This window comes from Quercus robur, chromosome 3 (genome assembly GCF_932294415.1).
Source record: "Quercus robur chromosome 3, dhQueRobu3.1, whole genome shotgun sequence".
Classification (NCBI taxonomy): domain Eukaryota; kingdom Viridiplantae; phylum Streptophyta; class Magnoliopsida; order Fagales; family Fagaceae; genus Quercus; species Quercus robur.
Window position 1 is genome coordinate 33387697 of NC_065536.1, and position 21657 is coordinate 33409353.

At 34.4% G+C, this 21657-nt stretch overlaps 2 protein-coding genes and 1 long non-coding RNA gene across 3 annotated transcripts; 1 reads left to right on the forward strand and 2 right to left on the reverse strand.

Moving 5' to 3' along the window:
• Positions 1-296: 296 nt before the first annotated feature.
• On the reverse strand, positions 297-971 carry LOC126719546 (uncharacterized). The gene has a single exon (XM_050422083.1). It carries the CDS (start codon positions 969-971, stop codon positions 297-299), a length of 675 nt encoding a protein of 224 aa, XP_050278040.1.
• A 4689-nt stretch (positions 972-5660) lies between these two features.
• Positions 5661-8072, forward strand: LOC126717846 (defensin Ec-AMP-D2-like). The gene is made up of 2 exons (XM_050419774.1): positions 5661-5819; positions 7619-8072. Exons 1-2 carry the CDS (start codon positions 5756-5758, stop codon positions 7786-7788), a joined length of 234 nt encoding a protein of 77 aa, XP_050275731.1. The 5' UTR covers positions 5661-5755; the 3' UTR covers positions 7789-8072.
• A 2709-nt stretch (positions 8073-10781) lies between these two features.
• On the reverse strand, positions 10782-13933 carry LOC126717848 (uncharacterized). Its single transcript, XR_007652760.1, has 3 exons — positions 13730-13933; positions 11886-11936; positions 10782-11153 (listed from the first exon to the last, which is right to left on the reverse strand). It is a non-coding gene; the product is annotated as an uncharacterized LOC126717848 (long non-coding RNA).
• Positions 13934-21657: the final 7724 nt, after the last annotated feature.

The following is a 21657-nucleotide window of genomic DNA, read 5'->3' on the forward strand; positions in this document are numbered from 1 at the left end:
ACATCAACATTTTCTCTAAGGAATTCAACCAGTTGCTCCCTCTCCTGCAAAAGCAGTTTAGCTCCAACCTGAAAGAACTTTTCCGTATCATTGCCAATGATTACCCTCTCTAGATCTTCACATTTCGCCTCATCGGCTGGACCATTGAAGGGCAACGCTGGGGTTTCTGATTGCTATAAACCATTATCAGCGGTGGCCAAGGTCTCTGCCTCAAGCCGATGTTGGATAGCCGCTACCAGGCATTGTCTGGCTACAGTCTGATTTCCTACTATCTCCAAAACCTGGTCTCTGGATGGCTACTTCATCTTCTGGTGAAGAGTAGAGGAGACGGCCCCCAGGGTATGAAGCCAGAGTCTGCCCATAATGGCCGTGTAGGGAGAGAAAACATCTACGACGATAAAGTCCACTTCCACCATATCTGTGCCGGTCTGCACAGGTAATCTGATCTGACCTTTTGGGACGACCATTTTGCCCTCAAAACTCACTAGAGGAGAACTGTAGGTTGTTAAGTTTTCAGGTTTCAAGTTTAGCCCCCTATACAAGTCAGGGTACATTATGTCAGCAGCGCTGCCTTGGTCAATCATCACCCTTTTCACGTCATACCCACCAATTCTCAGCGTAACCACTAGAGCATCATTATTGGGCTGTATGGTTCCAACTTTGTCCTCATTTGAAAAACCTAACACTAACGGGACGCCTATCTTGGCTCTCTTAGGCATTGAACTAGACTCCTCGGCCGAATAAAGGGATACCGACTTCACCTTGGAAGGACAAGATCCGGTCCTCCCTGAGGCGGCAAAAATAACGTTTATTATGCCAAGGGGGAGTCTTGAAGAAGCATCTCCCCGAAAATCCGAGCCCGTTTGGCTTACCTGACCACTGGAATGATGCAAGACTTGCTTCAACTTTCCTTCTCGGACTAACTGGTCCAAATGGTCCCATAAGTTTCTGCAATCCTCAATTGTGTCCATGATCCTAATGATAGTGGCAATAAAGGTTCTGGTTGTGTCTCATAGGATCTCTTGCCATCTTATTTGGCCATTTGAAAAACGGCTCATTCTTAATCTTCTCCAGTACCTGTTGCACTGGCTCTCGAAACACAGCATAAACCACCTGAGTGTTGGCAGATCCTGACTGTCAAACAAAGTCCTTCCGAGGTCGGTTATTATTGTACTGGTCCGACCTGAAATCCCCCCTCTCTTGAGGGATCATCTTAGCCTTTCCTTTCCCCTGCAGTTGGTCTTCTTCTACTCTTCTGTACTTGTCAATCCGATCCATTAGTTGGCGTACACTGGTAACAGGTTTACCAGTTAGAGATTTCCTCAAATCATGCTCGGTTGGAAGACCAGCCTTAAAAGTGCTAATAGCCACGTCATCATAATCTCCTTCTATTTCGTTAAACATCTCCTAGTATCTATCTGAATAAGCCTTAAGAGTCTCACCCTCCCGCATGGACATGGATAATAAGGATCCCAAAGGCCGAGGAACCTTGCTATAAGTAATAAAGCGAGCACCAAAAGCCCGGGTGAGTTTCTTAAAGGAGTCAATAGAATTCGCCTTTAAACAGTTGAACCATCTCATCGCTACTGGGCCCAAGCTAGATGGGAAGACCTTACACATCAAAGCCTCATCTTTGGAGTGAACGGCCATCCTTTGACTGAAATGGCTGACATGTTCTACCGGGTCTGTTCAACCATTATAAATGGTGAACTAGGGTTGATGAAATCGCCGAGGAAGACTCGCATCTTCTATGTTTCGTGTGAAGGGTGACTTAGAAACTTGACTCAGTGCCTTGTTCATGGCATCGTTCCTCAAGCCTTTGCAAGGCGGGCTTTTGTATCTACGTCTATGGTGGTGCTCTTCATCGTAGGATAACTAGCACCATCTATCTCTTCCGAGGACGGTTCGGAGCTGGGCGATGAACGTCTTCGTAGAGCATGACGCAATTCCCTCTTCAACTCGTCGATTTCAAGTTGCATGTCTCTGTCATTCTTTGCATGGGAAACATGGCTCTTCCCTCGAGATTGACTTTTACTAGTATGAGTTGTGTGCACACTTCCCTCACGGCCTCCTCTCTGTTCAAGGCTTCTATGCGGATTGCTATGCTGAGAACCTCTTGATTCTGCTTGATGTAGATTAACATCTACCTGGTGTGGTCCTGCTGCTGCCTGGAGTGGACTTGCCTCCTCCATCGTGAACGTTGTAGCCGAATCTCCTTTAGAATAGATCAAGCTCTTCCTACAAACGATACCAATTGTAAGGACTGTAATTGGATTGAACCCAATATGGGATTGGGTTTTAGCCCAAGAAGCCCAAACAATAAATTTGTAGAGCGTGGATGAAAGAACTAGATCTACTCCAGAAGAAAAACGAAAAAATTTGCTAATTTAAGGCTATTAAACACAAGTAAGATAAGAAAGTTTGCCCTCGGAGTGGCCTAAGGAGCTTATATTACATTGTTTTGTTGATAAATAAAATTACAAGAGTTCACAGTCTTATTGTAAAAATTGCTTGATTTTTTCTCCGATCTCTTTTTTAGTACATCTTCTCATGCTATATACTACATTCTTGGTATCATCCCTGCCATACATGTGTAGGTTACATTCTGGGAACTCCTTCCTGTCCCATCTAACACCTCCCAGAACCATCAACTAGTAGTTGTAAGGCTGCTTGACCACTGTTCAGGCATCACCTCTACATTAATGCGGCCAGAGAGTTAGTTGGGAGGCATTTAATGCGGAGGTAGTATCTTTTTGAAGATATTTGTTGCTCTTCTCCTTTCTTACCCCTTGTCCAACATCCAACTCTTAGTTGTAATGTAACTTCGAAGAAAGTCCATGATGATATGACACTCTTACTGACCTCGGACCCTTGTTGCCAGAATGGCTTTTCTGCTTGGACATTCGTTGGACTTATCTTATATTATCTTTACTTTTCTCTTTATTTCGTTCCCCTTATAATCTTATCTGGATATTCTCGGATTAGCTAATGCCCTCAGATTGGGCCATAGGCCCAGTTAGTACAGCCTTAATAGTACCTCCTGATTAACTGGCCCCCACATAAAGATTTCGCCTTAGGCCTCCAAAATGCTTGGGCCAGCCCTGTTCTTGGGAAAGAGTAACTGGGTGAAGAATGAAGTGAAAAAAAAAGGTAGAGGGACAGAGACTGTTTGAGTGGCTTAAGAGAGAGGGGGAGAAGAGTGGGTGAATGAATGAGATGAGGAATAGTTCCTCCTGATTAACTGGCCCCCACATAAAGATTTCGCCTTAGGCCTCCAAAATGCTTGGGCCAGCCCTGGTCTTGGGAGAGAGTAACTGGGTGAAGAATGAAGTGAAAAAAAAGGTAAAGGGACAAAGACTGTTTGAGCGGCTTAGGAGAGAGGGGGAGAAGAGTGAGTGAATGAATGAGATGAGGAGTGCTATACATGAATGAAGAGAGAGAACATCAGATATTTTCAATTAAAAAATATTATTTGTTTTACATCCAAGTGAATAATTGGTTCTTATATATAGAACCAACTATTCACAGGTTGTAAAATATTTTGGAAACCCATACCTAGATGGAGCATGCTTTTTGAGGTTGTGGTTGTAAAATAGCACCTAGAGGGTGTTTAGAGCACTAGCAATAATGAAGCTAAATAGCTATATAGTTATTTTAGGTTCACCAAAATATAAAAAATGCTCCCATAACAGTGTATGTAAAGCTAAAAGATTTTAGCTTCAGGCTTCCGTACGAAGCCAAAATGAAGCTAAAAGTTAGAAATATTATTTTAATTCCTACCTCTATTAAAATAATATATATTTTTTATTCTTTTTCTTTTTTGCTCATTTTGCCTATTGTGCTCTCATTCTCACCCTTTCTCCTCAAATCATCAAATTCTCTCAAACTTTCAAACTATCAGTTCTATATCGGTTCTACTCGGCCACTCCAGAACCAGAGATTGACACAGATGAATCGGAAGACAAAATTTCGAATTCGGGTCATGACCGTTTGGTAAGGAGGAGCAAATCTGACAAGGTTGGTGGTGTCGTGGTTTGTCGTCGATCTTCATCTTCACGCAAATCTTCATCTTCATCACCGATCTGTTCTGGGTTTGGTGGTGGTTTGTTTTTTTTTTTTTTTTTTTTTTTTTTGCCGTGGGTTGTGGTTGTCACATAGAGGTTGCTGCTGGTGGAGTCGTGGTGGAGGTTGATGTGGTTGGTTGAAAGGTTTTTGTGGGTGATTGTTCTTGGTTAACAGTGGCTGTGGATTGTGCATTGATTGGTTTGCGGTGTTTTTTTTAATGGGATGTATTATTTTATTGTAGTAGATATGTTATTTTATTGTGTTGAAAGTTAAATAGATCAACTACTGCTGGATGTTTGGTAAAATAAGTATGTAAAATAGATAAAATAGTATTTTATGGTGCCAAATGACTAAAAAAATAACGCTGCTGCTATGAATGTTCTTACATCCCAATGCTAGTGCTCTTATATAGCCCAATTGTAAACTTAAAAGACATTATTTTATTCACCCATCTCTCTCTCTTCTTTTCGGTTGCATGTAAGGCATTATTTTATAACATTTTATGGTGTAGTTATATTATTTTATTGTATTGTTTATATTATTTTATTGTATTGTATGAAAAAATAAAAACTAAGATATTAATTGTATTATAAACTGAAATAATATAATAGATAAAGTAATATTTTTAAATGAAAAAATAATAATTTTTGTACAACCTCGGATGTAACTAGGTGATACAGTGCAGTCTATACCGACAACTATTGAGGATTTCTATCCCAGTTTGTAAAACAGAGAACCGGTCAGCACATTGATTTCACATCCAATACCATAATTAAGCAAGCAGCCAAGCACACCGCGATGGCGCGTTAGATCTACATAAAAGAAAAGTGTCAGTGTCATCATGAACAAAAAGCCGTGGATGACAGATCAAAAATAAAGCAAAAAGTAGTACTACAGACAGAGTGGTAATGACAAATTCAGGCGTATTTATTGTCACCTTTTGTTTTAATTTTTTTTTTTTTACTTTAAACGATAATTTTTTTTTCTCAAAAAAAAAAGGATAAATTTTTTATCCATCATTTATAATTTATAGCGGTAAAAAAAAAGAAAAAAAAAAACCTAACACTAAAGAAAAAACCAGTTTAGTTTTGTATTAGAATAATTTTATTTCTATTTTTAAAAAAAAATTAATTTAATTGACATGTATGTAAAACTTTAAATTTAAAGGGAATGTAAATTTAAATATTCAAAGTTAACTAAATTTTTAACAGATATGGAATATTTTGTTTGACTTTGAATCAATTTTTAAAATAAAAATTATCAAGTAAAATTAATATGTTGTTCCGAGTTCAATGAAAAGCAATGTTAGAGCCCATAAAAAAAAAAAAAAGCAGTGTTAGAGATGTGTCAATTTTTATTATTATAATTATTTAGTAATTTATTATAATAGTGTGTTTCAATCAAATTAATTGGCAAAATATTTTATCATAAAAAAATAGACTATTAAATTCTGTTTACACTGTAACAGTAAAAAACAATTATTAGGACTGTTTTATAATTAATATTCCAATCACAATAGTTAAAAAGAAAAGAAAAGAAACGATGAAAGTATTAAAATGTGAAATACCAAGGATATTCATCGTTTTTTGAGAAACAGAAAACGCCTATTTAAAGGCCTTGCTTAGCTGCCTTTCCTGCAACAGCACTCAGCAGCTCTCACACTTTCGAAGAAGAGGAAGAAGAAAAAGAGATGGAGCGATCCACGCGTGTGTTTTCCACAGTTTTCATCGTGCTACTGCTTCTTGTGGCCACAGGTTGTTCTTTCTCATACACTTATTTCCTTTCTACATAACACACACACACACACACACACACACACACACATATATATATAGCTCTAAATCTGTCTTAGAATTAAGTATATAACATATTGCATAGTGCAAACTGCAAACATATATGGTTGACAAGGCACTTGTGAAGTAACTCTGACCTGTGTTTGTATTTTGCGTGTGTTCCTTTATCCCCACAAAAGGAGAGGAAAAGCTTTTCTAGCCAATTCCTCAAGCTTCATTAAAGAGATTTTGATCGTAGTCATTTCTTCACATGGTCCATAAATTCATTGATGGCATATGACCATTTCCTTCAAAAAGTATGTGAATGAAACTCGATTTGAGGGAAAATAAAATGGAAAAGGATAAATCATTTAAAGAAAATAAGAACGTTTTTTTTTTTTTTAATAAAGAAAATGAATTATCTGTTTAGATAAATTTTTTATCTTAAGTTTATTTCAACTCAAAATAGTTGTTTTTTTGAGGAAACAAAAATAGTACTTTTATAAAACATTTTTAATCTGCTGTTAAAAAAAAAGACTAGACTTTTGAAATCTTGTTTCTCAGAGTAAGTGTGATGATTTTTCTTTTTTAATTTGGGACTTCCTAGAATATATATGTTCAATTTTTATTTTAATAATAAAAATTTCACTTATTCAAAATTTTAATTTTGATTTTTTGAAACATACATGATTATATATTATTTATGCCACATCTAATAAAGTAAATTACGCTTTAAAAAGATTACTATATTTTTACAATTTTATTAAATTTTAGACAATTTCAAATCTAGATATATAACTTTTTTTTATAAAGAAATTAGATATATAACTTTGGGTTGAAAAACTGTAGTGAATATAGTGACTATAGTTATATATAGTTATACATTAAAAATTGAGCAATATAAATACACACATTAAAAAACAATGGTATAAATTTTTTCATGGTTAAAATTAAAATTTCCTTCAAATCCAGTTAGGAATATTTTTGTCAAGACAATTGACAAATAATTATTTATAGTAAAATAAATTATGATTTTGGGGTTTGAAGATGACAAATTATAAAGGTGAGAAATCTAGATATTGATGAAGGTCAGTTGCACGAAATCCTAAGTCTTCAAGATTTGGGCCCGTTTAGTAAGAGCTATGTCAGTGTCATCAGTGTCACGAAAAGAAGTACAATTTGTGCCGTAATTTGTCAGTGGATCTACCTCACTTCTTTACTATTCACAATTCACTTCGGGTGAATTGTGGCATCTGGCACAAATATTATTCTTTTGCTAATGATATTAGTTTGTATTTTTTTGGTAATATCGTGTGTAAGTGAAAAAGTATTTAAAAATATATAATATTATTTAAAGCTTAAAATACATTACAAAACATCTCTTATATCCTGTACAAGTGTAAAAGTAGTACCAAGTGAGATCCTAATCCAGATCTCACTATTTTTTCCCTACCAAAATAAATTCAAATTTGAACCTCTGGATTTAACTTTTTTACCAAATCTGGATGTTCAACATATGGATTTGATCACTTAAAAAATAAATAAATAAATTAAGGGCTTTTATGTAGCATTAACAATCTTATTAAAGATAAAAGGGCAAACATTCTCATAATCCGGTTTTAATATGTAGTTTCCACGCTATCATGCTAAAAGATAGTGTGGATCTTATATTCTTATAATCGTTTCAAATATTTGTTAGTACAAGTGAAAGTTATACATAGTTGTCAAACTTAACCACTACTAAAAAAGAAATGTTTGGAATTATTTTGGTGTTTGAGCAGAGATGGGGCCAATGGTAGCCGAAGCTAGGACATGTGAGACACAGAGCCATCGCTTCAAAGGCCCATGTGTGAGGAAGAGTAACTGTGCTTCTGTCTGCCAAACGGAGGGCTTTCATGGCGGCCAATGCCGGGGCTTCCGCCGCCGATGCTTCTGCACTAAACATTGTTAGTGTTTGTCTGGGATCAGCTAGAAGATGATTATGTTATCATCTCCTTTTAGCTTGTGTGAAGTGTGAACCAAGAATAACATGTCATATGGTTTGTCTTTTCTTTTTCTTTTACCTAGTGTGTCCCAAGAATAATAAGACCCTACTTTGTATAGGGGGGATTCGTACTCTTCTATCGTGTGATTCATCAGGTTTTGTAATCTATCGTTTTCTCGGATAATGTTAATGTATTATTATACGTGTCTCTGTGTCTCTTTGAGTCAGAGTGTGCGTATGTATTAGACTCAGTTGAGCTTCGAATCCTTTTTTTTTTTTTTTTGAGAAACAGCTTCGAATCCTTAAAAGCCCGCTTTAGTCCCATAATTTCTATTCTTTGGGTAAATTTCAGATAATTACCGTGGAGTTTGGGGGTAATATCAAACACATTTAGAATAATTAAAAAGCAACCATTTTAGTCCTAAAAGACAAACGCTGATACAAGCTGTTTGTTCACTGCACAAAACAAATTTTAATTTGCACAGCATTTTTTTTTTTCATTTCCAAGGCAACAAGTTCAGAAAATGTACAGCGCACCATCTGTTCCCGCCAGGCCAAAATCCTCACATTTGAGTCCAACACGTTTTCGTCATTTTTGCTCTTCCCAAGAGCAACAAAGGGCTCTTAATATAAACTAGAAGAAAATTACCCCAGTCCGTTGGTTCAATGGCTCTTTTTAGACTTTATCAGTGTTAGAATTTCAACTCACTCAAAAATAAAAAATAAAAATTCGGACTAAGCAGAGAGAAAGGGGGTTTCTATTCAAGAAAGGTACAAATTAGTTCTTGATATCAAAATATAGCTAAACTTCTTGTAATGGAAGAAGTATAAATTACTTGAAAAATAGTTGATTTAGTTTTTGTTTTGGTTTCTTTTGTAAGTTCTTCTTTTAGCAACTTGGCTCTTTTGCTTGGTAATTTCAACTCTTCTAGCGTGTAATCTTGTTTTTATTTTTTTTCATCATCATCTAAGTTATAGTTTTGGGTAGGTAAAGAACTTGATCTTTATGGAAATGAAAGGATAAACGCTAAAAAGAATTTGCAAAATGCATTTAGGCTGGCAGGAAAAAATGAGTGTGGGTACCTCTTTGAACATTTATTCTTGGAAATGAAAAAAAAGCTGTACAGCTTTTGTTTTAGGTGGAGTGAACAAACCCAAAATTGTTGCTTTTTAATTGTTTTGAATGCGTTTAGTATTACCTCAAACCAGTAGTTATTTGGAATTTACCTATTTTCTTTTTTTCTTTTATATTTTTGGGTAGAAGAGGCTTTTCATTAACAAAAACTAAAGTGCCCCATTGAAGCTTACAGTCCAGTTATACAAAACACTAGCAACATCTAAATTAAGCAGAACCATCTAAAACCTCCCAGAACCATCAACTAGTAGCTATAAGGTTGCCTGACCACTGTTCAGGCATCACCTCCACATTAATGCGGTCAGAGAATTAGTTGGGAGGCATTTAATGTAGAGGTAGCAGCTTTTTAAAGATATTTGTTGCTCTTCTCCTTTCTTACCCTTTGTCCAACGTCCAACTCTTAGTTGTGATGTAATTTCGAAGAAAGTCCATGATGATATGGCACTCTTACTGACCTCGGACCTTTGTTGCCGAGATGGCTTTTCTCCTCAAACATTCGTTGGACTTATCTCATATTATCTCTACTTTTCTCTTTATTTCCTTCCCCTTATAATCTTATCTGGACATTCTTGGATTAGCTAATGTCCTCGGCTTGGGCCATAGGCCCAGTTAGTACAGCCTTAATAGTGCCTCCTGATTAACTGGCACCCACACAAAAATTTCGCCTTAGGCCTCCAAAATGCCTGGGCCAACCCTGGTCTTGGGAAAGAGTAACTGGGTGAAGAATGAAGTGAAAAAAAAGGTAGAGGGACAGAGACTGTTTGATCGGCTTAGAAGAGAGGGGGAGAAGAGTGAGTGAATGAGATGAGGAGTGCTATACATGAATGAAGAGAGAGAACATTAGATATTTTCAATTAAAAAATATTATTTGTTTTACATCCAAGTGAACTGTTGGTTCAATATATAAGAACCAACTATTCACAAGTTGTAAAATATTATGGAAACCCATACCCAGATGGAGCATGCTTTTTGAGGTTGTGGTTGTAAAATAGCACCTGGGGGGCGTTTAGAGCACTAGCAACAATGAAGCTATATAGCTATATAGTTATTTTAGTTTTACCAAAACATAAAAAATGCTCCCACAGCAGTGTATGTAAAGCTAAAAAATTTTAGCTTCAAGCTTCTGTACGAAGCCAAAATGAAGCTAAAAGTTAGAAATATTATTTTAATTCCTACCTCTATTAAAATAATATATATTTTTATTCTTTTTCTTTTTTGCTCATTTTGCCTATTGTGCTCTCATTCTCACCCTTTCTCCTCAAATAATCAAACTCTCTTGAACTTTCAAACTATCAGTTCTATATCGGTTCGACTCGACCATTCCAGAACCCGAGATTGACACAGATGAATTGGAAGACAAAATTTCGAATCCGGGTCATGACCATTTGGTAAGGAGGAGCAAGTCTGACAAGGTTGGTGGTGTCGTGGTTTGTCGTCAATCTTCATCTTCACACAAATCTTCATCTTCATCTTCATCGTCGATTTGTTCTGGGTTTGGTGGTGGTTTGATTTTTTTTTTTTTTTTTTTCCTTTTTCTTGCCGTGGGTTGTGGTTGTCACATAAAGGTTGTTGCTGATGGAGTCGTGGTGGAGGTGGATGTGACTGGTTAAAAGGTTTTTGTGGGTGATTGTTCTTGGTTAACAGTGGCTGTGGATTGTGCATTGATTGGTTTGCGGTGTTTTTTTTTAGTGGAATGTATTATTTTATTGTAGTAGATGTGTTATTTTATTATGATATTTATATTATTTTATTGTGATGTTTATATTATTTTATTGTGTTGAAAGTTAAAATAGATCAACTACTGCTAGATGTTTGGTAAAATAACTAAGTAAAATAGATAAAGTAGCATTTTATGGTGTCAAATGACTAAAAAAATAACTCTACTATTATGAATGTTCTTACACCCCCAATGCTAGTCCTCTTATATAGCCCAATTGTCCTCTATAGATAGGCTTTCTAGATTGCTGCGTAGAGTATTCGCGGTGGCCTCATTAGTTTGTGCCAACTCTTTCCAAAGCTGATTATGTATAGATAGGCTTTCCACTCTTTCTTGAAGGTCCAAATTCAGGTTTCCCATCATCTGAATCACCTCGTCTTTTTCTTTCAGTTTGTTCATGATTTCTTCCTGCAATACTGATCGCAACATTCTTGATTGCCACTCTTCTTGCTCCCCAATTTCCAATCCTACTTTTTCAGCCTGTAAAGAAATTAAAGAAAAATTTAACAGTCAGTACATAAAATTCCAAAAAAAATATGCAAACTTTTCAGTTCAAAATCACTGTTTTATATAATCAATATAAAATAGCCAAATTTCCAAATCTTATAATGAAGAAATTAAAGAAAAAAAAAGATCCAATTAAGAACACAAGCTTATTTGATTTGTCATCAACTTTTTACAACAAAGAGATTATAAATTTTTCCAAAAACACAAACTTTATATAATGAAAAAATAGGAAAGACAGAGTGAAGCGATCGATCGATCTCTAATTGTTGTTGATGAGCCCGGAGGATAAAGTCCTGGCAGACACACGGCCACAATCACATGAATGGCCCCTGGTGCCACAGGTTTTGAGATGGGCTTTATAATCAGATATGCGCACAAGTACTCTTTCTGAAACAGGGCAGGCCAGATAGAGAAGCAATTAAAAAATAAAAGTAAAATGATCAAAACTCTTTCTGAAATAAAAAATGACCAAATCTTAAAACCTATTAGCATCAGATATCCTAATGAGAGAGAGTAGACTTCTAGAAAAAATAAATAAATAAACTGAAAAGAGCAAGAAAACAGTTGAAATGGTACACATACCTTTCAAAATTTTCTTGTAATTACTAATTCATGCACAATGTCATAATCACAAACATTGGCGCCTAGAATTGCTCCATTAAAATCTTCACTAATGAGTTCACAATCACAAAAGTTTAGAATTACCTTTTTCTTTCTTGACCTCTCGTTGGTGTTTGTTTCGCCACTAACAGCTACCTGAAATAGGACAGAATAATTAAGAGTTAATCATTTATCAGTCAATAATAACTGAAAAATAACATTAATGGTAACAAATTATAAAAATATTCACATCCAACAAACTCAAGGATCAAAATTGTTGGTGGTATTTGGGCAGAGAGAGGGCTAGAATATGGTCTATGAAGTGGGGGGTTAGTGCCAGGGGAATATGTATATCTACTATTGTCTTGTTTGGTCCACATCCTTATATATGAAAAATGTAATATATCCAGAACTAATTTGATGAAAGTGAAACACCTCTAATTGAAATGAGTGGAACAAGAACATCAAAAGTTGCATCAACATAACAAACTAACAACACCAAACATCGAAATAGAACATGCAACAAACTTGGTAACAACTCTGCAGCAACACAGAAAACTGCACAAAACAGCGACTGCACACCAGATACAACGTCTTAATCTTTAAAAACAGTTGAAAAAACTCCTCAATTAGCTAAAAGAACCTTGTTCTGACAGTTTCCAAGTTTGTTTATTCTTTGGAGGAATAAATAAAAGGTGTACATATACATATGGGCCGGGTCAAGTGCTCAGTCCTAAGGTCCAAAAGAATAATATTTGTGCCACATGCCACAATTTACCCAACAGTGAATTGTGAATAGTAAAAAAGTGAGGGTTGATCCACTGACAAATTACGGCACATATGGTACTTCTTTACGTGACACTGATGACACTGACATAGCTCTTACTAAACGGGCACAAATCTTGAAGACTTGGGATTTCGTGCAACTGACCTTCATCAATATCTAGATTTCTTACCTTTATAATTTGTCATCTTCAAACCCCAAAATCATAATTTATTTTACTATAAATAATTATTTGTCAATTGTCTTGACAAAAATATTCCTAACTGGATTTGAAGGAAATTTTAATTTTAACCATGAAAAAATTTATATCATTGTTTTTTAATGTGTGTATTTATATTGCTCAATTTTTAATGTATAACTATATATAACTATAGTCACTATATTCACTACAGTTCTTCAACCCAAAGTTATATATCTAATTTCTTAAAAAAAAAAAAGTTATATATCTAGCTTTGAAATTGTCTAAACTTTAATAAAATTGTAAAAATATAGTAATCTTTTTAAAGCGTGTTTTACTTTATTAGATATGGCACAAATAATATATAATCATGTATGTTTCATAAAATCAAAATTAAAATTTTGAAGAAGTAAAATTTTTATTATTAAAATAAAAATTGAGCATATATATTCTAGGAAGTCCCAAATTAAAAAAGAAAAATCATCACACTTACTCTGAGAAACAAGATTTCAAAAGTCTCGTCTTTTTTTTTTTTAAACAGCAGATTAAAAATGTTCTATAAAAGTACTATTTTTGTTTCCTCAAAAAAAAAAAAAAAACTATTTTGAGTTAAAATAAACTTAAGATAAAAAATTTATCTAAACAGATAATTCATTTTCTTTATTAAAAAAAAAAAGTTCTTATTTTCTTCAAATGATTTATCCTTTCCATTTTATTTTCCCTCAAATCGAGTTTCTTTCACAAACTTTTTGAAAGAAATGGTCATATGCCATCAATGAATTTATGGACCATGTGAAGAAATGACTACGATCAAAATCTCTTTAAAGAAGCTTGAGGAGTTGGCTAGACAAGCTTTTCCTCTCCTTTTGTGGGGATAAAGGAACACACTCAAAATACAAACACAGGTCAGAGTTACTTCACAAGTGCCTTGTCAACCATGTTATATGTGTTATGTAGAAAGGAAATAAGTGTATGAGAAAGAACAACCTGTGGCCACAAGAAGCAGCAGCACGACGAAAACTGTGGAAAACACACGCATGGATCGCTCCATCTCTTTTTCTTCTTCTTGTTCTTCTTTCTTGTTCTTCGAAAGTGTGAGAGCTGCTGAGTGCTGTTGCAAGAAAGGCAGCTAAGCAAGGCCTTTAAATAGGCGTTTTTTGTTTCTCAAAAAAGGATGAATATCCTTGGTATTTCACATTTTAATACTTTCATCGTTTCTTTTCTTTTCTTTTCTTTTTAACTATTGTGATTGGAATATTAATTATAAAACAGTCCCAATAATAATTGTTTTTTACTGTTACAGTGTAAACAGAATTTAAAAGTCTATTTTTTTATGATAAAATATTTTGCCAATTAATTTGATTGAAACACACTATTATAATAAATTACTAAATAATTATAATAATAAAAAATGACACATCTCTAACACTGCTTCTTTTTTTTTTTTTTTGATGGACTCTAACATTGCTTTTCATTGAACTCGGAGCAAGAGCAACATATTAATTTTACTTGATAATTTTTATTTTAAAAATTGATTCTAAGTCAAACAACATACTCCATATCTGTTAAAAATTTAGTTAACTTTGAATATTTAAATTTACATTCCCTTTAAATTTAAAGTTTTACATACATGTCAACTAAAATTAATTTTTTTTAAAATAGAAATAAAATTATTCTAATACAAAACTAAACTGGTTTTTTCTTTAGTGTTGGGTTTTTTTTTTATATATTTTACCGCTATAAATTATAAATGATAGATAAAAAAGTTATCTTTTAAAGTAAAAAAAAAATTAAAACAAAAGGTGACAATAAATACGCCTGAATTTGTCATTACCACTCTGTCTGTAGTACTACTTTTTGCTTTATTTTTGATCTGTCAACTGTCATCCACGGCTTTTTGTTCATGGCTGACACTGACACTTTTCTTTTATGTAGATCTAACGCGCCATCGCGGTGTGCTTGGCTGCTTGCTTAATTATGGTATTGGATGTGAAATCAATGTGCTGGCCGGTTCTCTGTTTTTACAAACTGGGATAGAAATCCTCAATAATTGTCGGTATAGACTGCACTGTATCACCTAGTTAGCTGAGATACGAGGTTGTACAAAAATTACTATTTCTCTATTTAAAAATAATACTTTATCTATTATATTATTCCACTTTATAATACAATTAATATTTTTATTTTTATTTTTTCATATAATATAATAAAATAATATAAATCAATACAATAAAATAATAAAACTACACCATAAAATGTTATAAAATAATGCCTTACTTGCAACCGAAAAGAAGAGAGAGATGGGTGAATAAAACAATGTCTTTTAAGTTTACAATTGGGCTATATAAGAGGACTAGCATTGGAGGTGTAAGAACATTCATAATAGTGGAGTTATTTTTTTAGTCATTTGACACCATAAAATGCTACTTTATCTATTTTACTTAGTTATTTTACCAAACATCTAGCAGTAGTTGATTTATTTTAACTTTCAACACAATAAAATAATATAAATATCACAATAAAATAACATATCTACTACAATAAAATAATACATTCCACTAAAAAAAAACACCGCAAACCAATCAATGCACAATCCACAGCCACTGTTAACCAAGAACAATCATCCACAAAAACCTTTCAACCAGCCACATCCACCTCCACCACGACTCCATCAGCAGCAACCTTTATGTGACAACCACAACCCACGGCAAGAAAAAGGAAAAAAAAAAAAATCAAACCACCACCAAACCCAGAACAAATCGACAATGAAGATGAAGATTTGTGTGAAGATGAAGATTGACGACAAACCACGACACCACCAACCTTGTCAGACTTGCTCCTCCTTACCAAATGGTCATGACCCAGATTCGAAATTTTGTCTTCCGATTCATCTGTGTCAATCTCGGGTTCTGGAATGGTCGAGTCGAACCGATATAGAACTGATAGTTTGAAAGTTCGAGAGAGTTTGATTATTTGAGGAGAAAGGGTGAGAATGAGAGCACAATAGGCAAAATGAGCAAAAAAGAAAAAGAATAAAAAAATATATTATTTTAATAGAGGTAGGAATTAAAATAATATTTCTAACTTTTAGCTTCATTTTGGCTTCATATGGAAGCTTGAAGCTAAAATTTTTTAGCTTTACATACACTGCTGTGGGAGCATTTTTTATGTTTTGGTAAAACTAAAATAACTATATAGCTATATAGCTTCATTGTTGCTAGTGCTCTAAACACCCTCCAAGTGCTATTTTACAACCACAACCTCAAAAAGCATGCTCCATCTGGGTATGGGTTTTCATAATATTTTACAACCTGTGAATAGTTGGTTCTTATATATTGAACCAACAGTTCACTTGTATGTAAAACAAATAATATTTTTTAATTGAAAATATCTAATGTTCTCTCTCTTCATTCACGTATAGCACTCCTCATCTCATTCATTCACTCACTCTTCTCCCCCTCTCTCCTAAGCCGATCAAACAGTCTCTGTCCCTCTACCTTTTTTTTCACTTCATTCTTCACCCAGTTACTCTTTCCCAAGACCAGGGTTGGCCCAAGCATTTTGGAGGCTTAAGGCGAAATCTTTGTGTGGGGACCAGTTAATCAGGAGGTACTGTTAAGACTGTACTAACTGGGCCTATGGCCCAAGCCAAGGACATTAGCTAATCCAAGAATGTCCAGATAAGATTATAAGGGGAAGGAAATAAAGAGAAAAGTAGAGATAATATGAGATAAGTCCAACGAATGTCCGAAGAGAAAAGCCGTCTCGACAAAACCAAAGAGGCAGAATAATAGGCATTAGATCATAAACTTTATCTCTTTTAAGATCTTTGAACATTGCGTACCATCAAATCGCATGTGATAACTGATAATTGATTGGCTTTTGCTAAAGTAATAATAATGCAAATGATTAAGATTCTATGAATCATGTGAGGAAAATTTAAAATTCTTCTTACATTAACCATTGCTTTTTCATTATCTACCAAGTTCTTCATTTCTTACAAGAAGACATTGTGAAATGGATGCTCAATAGTGAATATAAAACTCATATTTCTGACCACACCTGAGCTTGAGTACACATATATGATCCTAATTTCACTGAATGTAACGTTCCAGAAAAAAGTGCCAATTGTCGTCGGTAATGGTTTTCGTACTTTTGTGGAACGTTCTTTTTATTTTTATTTTATTTTTAATAACACGTGGAACGTTTTTTTAAAACCATTACCGACAATTTTTTTTTTTTTTCTAAGAAATAAGACTTTACGTATTACTCCGTTAGAGCATTTGCAGCAGTGGAGCTAAAAAGCTATAATATTATTTTAGCTCCACCAATATAGCAAAATAAGCCCACAGCAGTGGAGCTAAAGCCATAAAATTTGGCTGATTTGCTACAGTGCACATCTAAAGATAGATGTGCACTGTAGCACTCATCTAAAAAAAAAAAAAAATTTTAATCATCAGCCGATTAAAATAATCACTCCCACTCACTTTTTTTCATTCTTTTATTTTATATCTCACCGTCTCCTTCTCCCTCACTCTCAACTCCTTCTCACTCTCAACTCCCAGATCACTCATCACCGTCGCCGCCACAGACCACCCAGCCCACGCCGTCCCTCGCCGTCCCAGCCCAGCCCAGCCACGCCGTCCCAGCCGCATCTCCCTCACTCATCACCGTCGCCGCCACAGACCAACCCAGCCCACGCCGTCCCTCGCCGTCCCAGCCCAACCCAGCCCACGCCGTCGCCGCATCTCCCTCACTCATCTCCCTCGCTCATCGTCGTCGCCGTCCGTCGCCGTCGCAAGCTCTCATCTCACTCATCAAGCTCTCCACGCCGTCGCCGTCCCAGCCCAGCCCACGCCGTCGCCGTCCCAGCCGATCCACTTCAGGTCAGTGCTCTCTCTTTTCTTTTGTAGTGAATTTTTTCTGTTATTTGGTCTCTGTGCACATGAATTTTTTCTGTTTTTTCTGTTCTGGGTTTAGTGTGATTTTGTGGTTGGAAATTTTGTGTGGATTATGTGTGGATTATGCAGGAATTGGTTGTGTGGATTATGTGTCTCTGTATTGGAAATTTTGTGTTTGGAAAAATTTGTGTTATTATGTTGAGTGGATTATGTGCACTCTGTATTGGGAATTTTCTGTTTACAGGAATTGGTTGTTTGGATTATGTGGTCTCTTAGTGTGAATTTGTGGTCTCTGTGCCCTTGGAATTGGTTGTGTGAATTTGTGCGGGAAAGCTATGTTTTGTTGTTAGTGTAAATTGTGTGCACAAAACCACGTTCCTGTGTTGCATAAAACCAAAATTGACTCATGGCTCATATAAACGTCTCTGTAATATAACCTATCAAAAAAAAAAAATGTCTCTGTAATATAAATGTAAGTTTATTGTGTAATTTATCTATGTAATTTGTTGTGTCGATATAAATGTTAGTTTGGAAATTTTCTGTGTGCAGGGAAGTTTATATATATATTTTCTAATTTTATGGAGTCACGTAGGGACACAGAGTTACGTAGAGACCTAACATTTATCACGGGTATCATGAACGGGGATATAGAAATTGTCTCTGTATTTTATTTTCTATGTTTTCTTATAAATCTATGGACTACATTATAAAGTTCCTTCATTTCATAGTTCACATTATTTCAAGGTTGCTTCCGGATAATTGAGACGATAATACGTTATCATGATAATTGAAAAATTGTTTTACTAAAAAAAAAATGTATGAGTATAATTTGGGGTTAAAAAAAAATATAACACTAGACGATTATTTGCTATCACGCGGCGGCGGCGACGACGGCGGTGGAAAAAAAGTCGTCGGCGATGGCGGCGGTGGCGGTGGCGGCGGCGGCGATGGTGGTGGCGGCGGTGGCGGTGACGGTTGAAGGTGGTTGTGGTTGTTGTTTATTGTATAAGATATATTATTTTATTGTAGTGGATATATTATTTTATTGTAATGGATATATTATTTTATTGTGATGTTTATATTATTTTATTGTGTTAAAAGCTAAAATAGATCCACTGCTGCAGCATGTATGTAGGTAAAATAGATAAAATAACTTTTGATGAAACTAAAAAGCTAAATTTTTAACTCTACTGCTGTGGATGCTCTTAGTAAAAGGCCCTTCAAATCAGCCTGACTACATTGAAAACGGCTTGTGGAGTATTACCGACAGTATAAATATAAAGACAAACCAAGACCTTTAAATTTGTGTGGGCAGAAATCAAAAAAAGATTTCTCTTTAATTAATTAATTCTTTAAAGTTGTCGATAAAGTTTCATTTTTTCTTTTTAAAAGCTAGATTTATTATTGGCGGTGGAAAATGGACATCATTACCAATTCTACTATTGGACTATCAGTTTTGTTATTTGTAGCTTATTAAAGTCTGTGAAAGTAATGATCTATTCCTATCCCATTGAAGTAGAATTGATTTACTCACTCGGTTATGTATTTGATTTGATTTTTTATTTTTTATTTTTTTATTTATTGGTTTCGTGTAGCAAAAGAAATCGGATGCCATGATTCTGTAATCACATCTTGTGTATAGTTGTACCATACCACAACTTTGATTTTCTACTCGCCAAAGTTTAGAGATAAGCTCAAGCAAAAGTTCCCGTTTATCAATAAAATATATAAGATATTCTCTTCTTTTAACTCAATAACAAACTCCTTTTTGAATTCAAAAAGAACATTCTAAAAATTTAAGATTTGTTTTTCATGTTTAAAAAAGAATTATAGTTGTTGTTTATTTCTAAAGTTTATTATTTTATTTATTTAAAAAATAAAAAATATATTTCTAAATTATAATAGATACAAATTATTAATTTTTACCAAAAAAAATAAAATGACCTTTGAGAGGCTAGTTTTAGTATAAGAATATGCTTTTTTATTTTAATTTTATTTTACATACTTATTTTCTAAAACACCTTATGTCAAATTATTTATTTTACACTATATTTAATTAAAATATCAATTTTTCTTAATTTTTAAAATTGTTTATCTTTCTTCACACACAACAACCATCATCTACACTCTTCCTTCATCTTCGAGATACGCAAAAAAAGAATAAATAAATAAATACAAAATTAATAGTGTAAGTGTAAATTTACACGGTTATTGTAACAACTTGTAAATTTACACAATTATACATGAATTGATGTGGGTAAATTTTAAATAAAATTGTTTAAATTCTACACATTTTTCTATTACACACGTGATATGAATGCTCTTATGAAAGAGTTGTTTAGCTGTATTTTGGGTTTTGTTGAATTTTGTGAAAGTGGTCTTGTATCACATTTTCTTAATGACACTTTCTGTTGAACACTTTTTGGTTGTTTCATATTTGTGATTCGAATGCCACCACCTCCTCCTCTATTATCTAACTAAAAGAAAAATAAATTACTAGTGAGATTAAATGAAGTGACAGTAAAGGAATTAAAAACCAAAAAGAAATCTGCCATACTCAAAGATTATGTTGACTCGTTGATGAATTAGATCTTGAAGAGCTAGAGTTCATGCAATTCGACTCTTCATTCTTCAACAACTGGATCTCTAATATTCATAATTTGTGCTTTTCAAAAAAAAAAAAAATTGCTATGATAAATTATTTACCAATTGTCTAAAGGAGATTGCAATTATATCTATTTATTTTTCTAGTAATTTTCTTAGAGCATTGGTATCAGGTGTGTCAAATACCAAAAAAACCCATGTCTCATATGCTAAAAAGATTTAGCATTTCTATCTATACGCTTCTATTAGTAGAAGCATACGAACTTATGTGGTAAAAGGGAAAAAAAAAACATTTTTTTTTTAAATTTATTTCTCTCTTCTCTTTATCTTCTTCTTCTTCTTCTTCTTTTTTTTCCTTCTCTCTCTCTCTCTCTCTCTCTCTCTCTCTCTCTCTCTCTTGTAGACAATGCCCTGGAGAATGCAGTGATTGTGGTGGTGGTTGTTGATTGGTGGCCGCTAATTGCGCGGTGGTTGTTGGTTCTTGGCTGGTGGCCACTGCCACTAGGTTGTGTTTTGTATATTGGCTGATTTTTGGGTTAATATTATTTTAATGTGTTGTATATATTATTTTAATGTATTGAGTCAAAGAATAGACACATGTAATGTATGCTTGTATGGTGTATTATAAAATAATGTGTTAAAATAATAAAGTATGTTTTTTGATATGTTAAAATAACATGCTTTTACAGCTGATGGCTGATGCTGATGCTGATTGTTGTTAGTGGACCAAATGGGGAGAGCTAGGAAGATAAGAGCACTAACATTTGGGGATGCACATCAACCTCTATTTTACCATCTAGAAAGTTATTTTATCTATTATACTAACCTACTTAACAATAAAACTAATATCCAAGTTTTTTATTTTTCATCTAACCCATTAAAATAATATTAACTACACAATAAAATAATATTAAAAAAAAAAACAGTCTATCTCTCCTCTCTCAAATTTCAGTCTATTCCTTTTCTTTAAAAAAAAAAAAATTTGGTCTTTTCCCTTCTCTCCTTTGGCCATCAACAGCCACTGTCAAGCAACCTAATGCACCGCCCACCACGTACCAACACCATCGAGCAACCTAATCACACCACCCACCACCAAAGCCATCGATTCAAACCCAAACCCAAACCCAATACCCAATAAACATACATCAGTACAAACCCCAAACTCATGACCAAACCAAAACATACAAGCACCACCACAATCATAACCACTTCTCAAATCTCAAACCAAATACCAAACCCACGGATAAGAAAAAAAGGAGGGAGCTTTGAGTAGAAAAATAAAAGAAAATAAGGTGGCAACTATGGTGGTCAGATCGGGTTTAGGATTTGGAATGGAGATGAGATTTTGAGATAGAGGAATCTAAAGGAGGAAGAGTGCGGGCTCAAGGTGAACCACAACCGTGGAGGCTT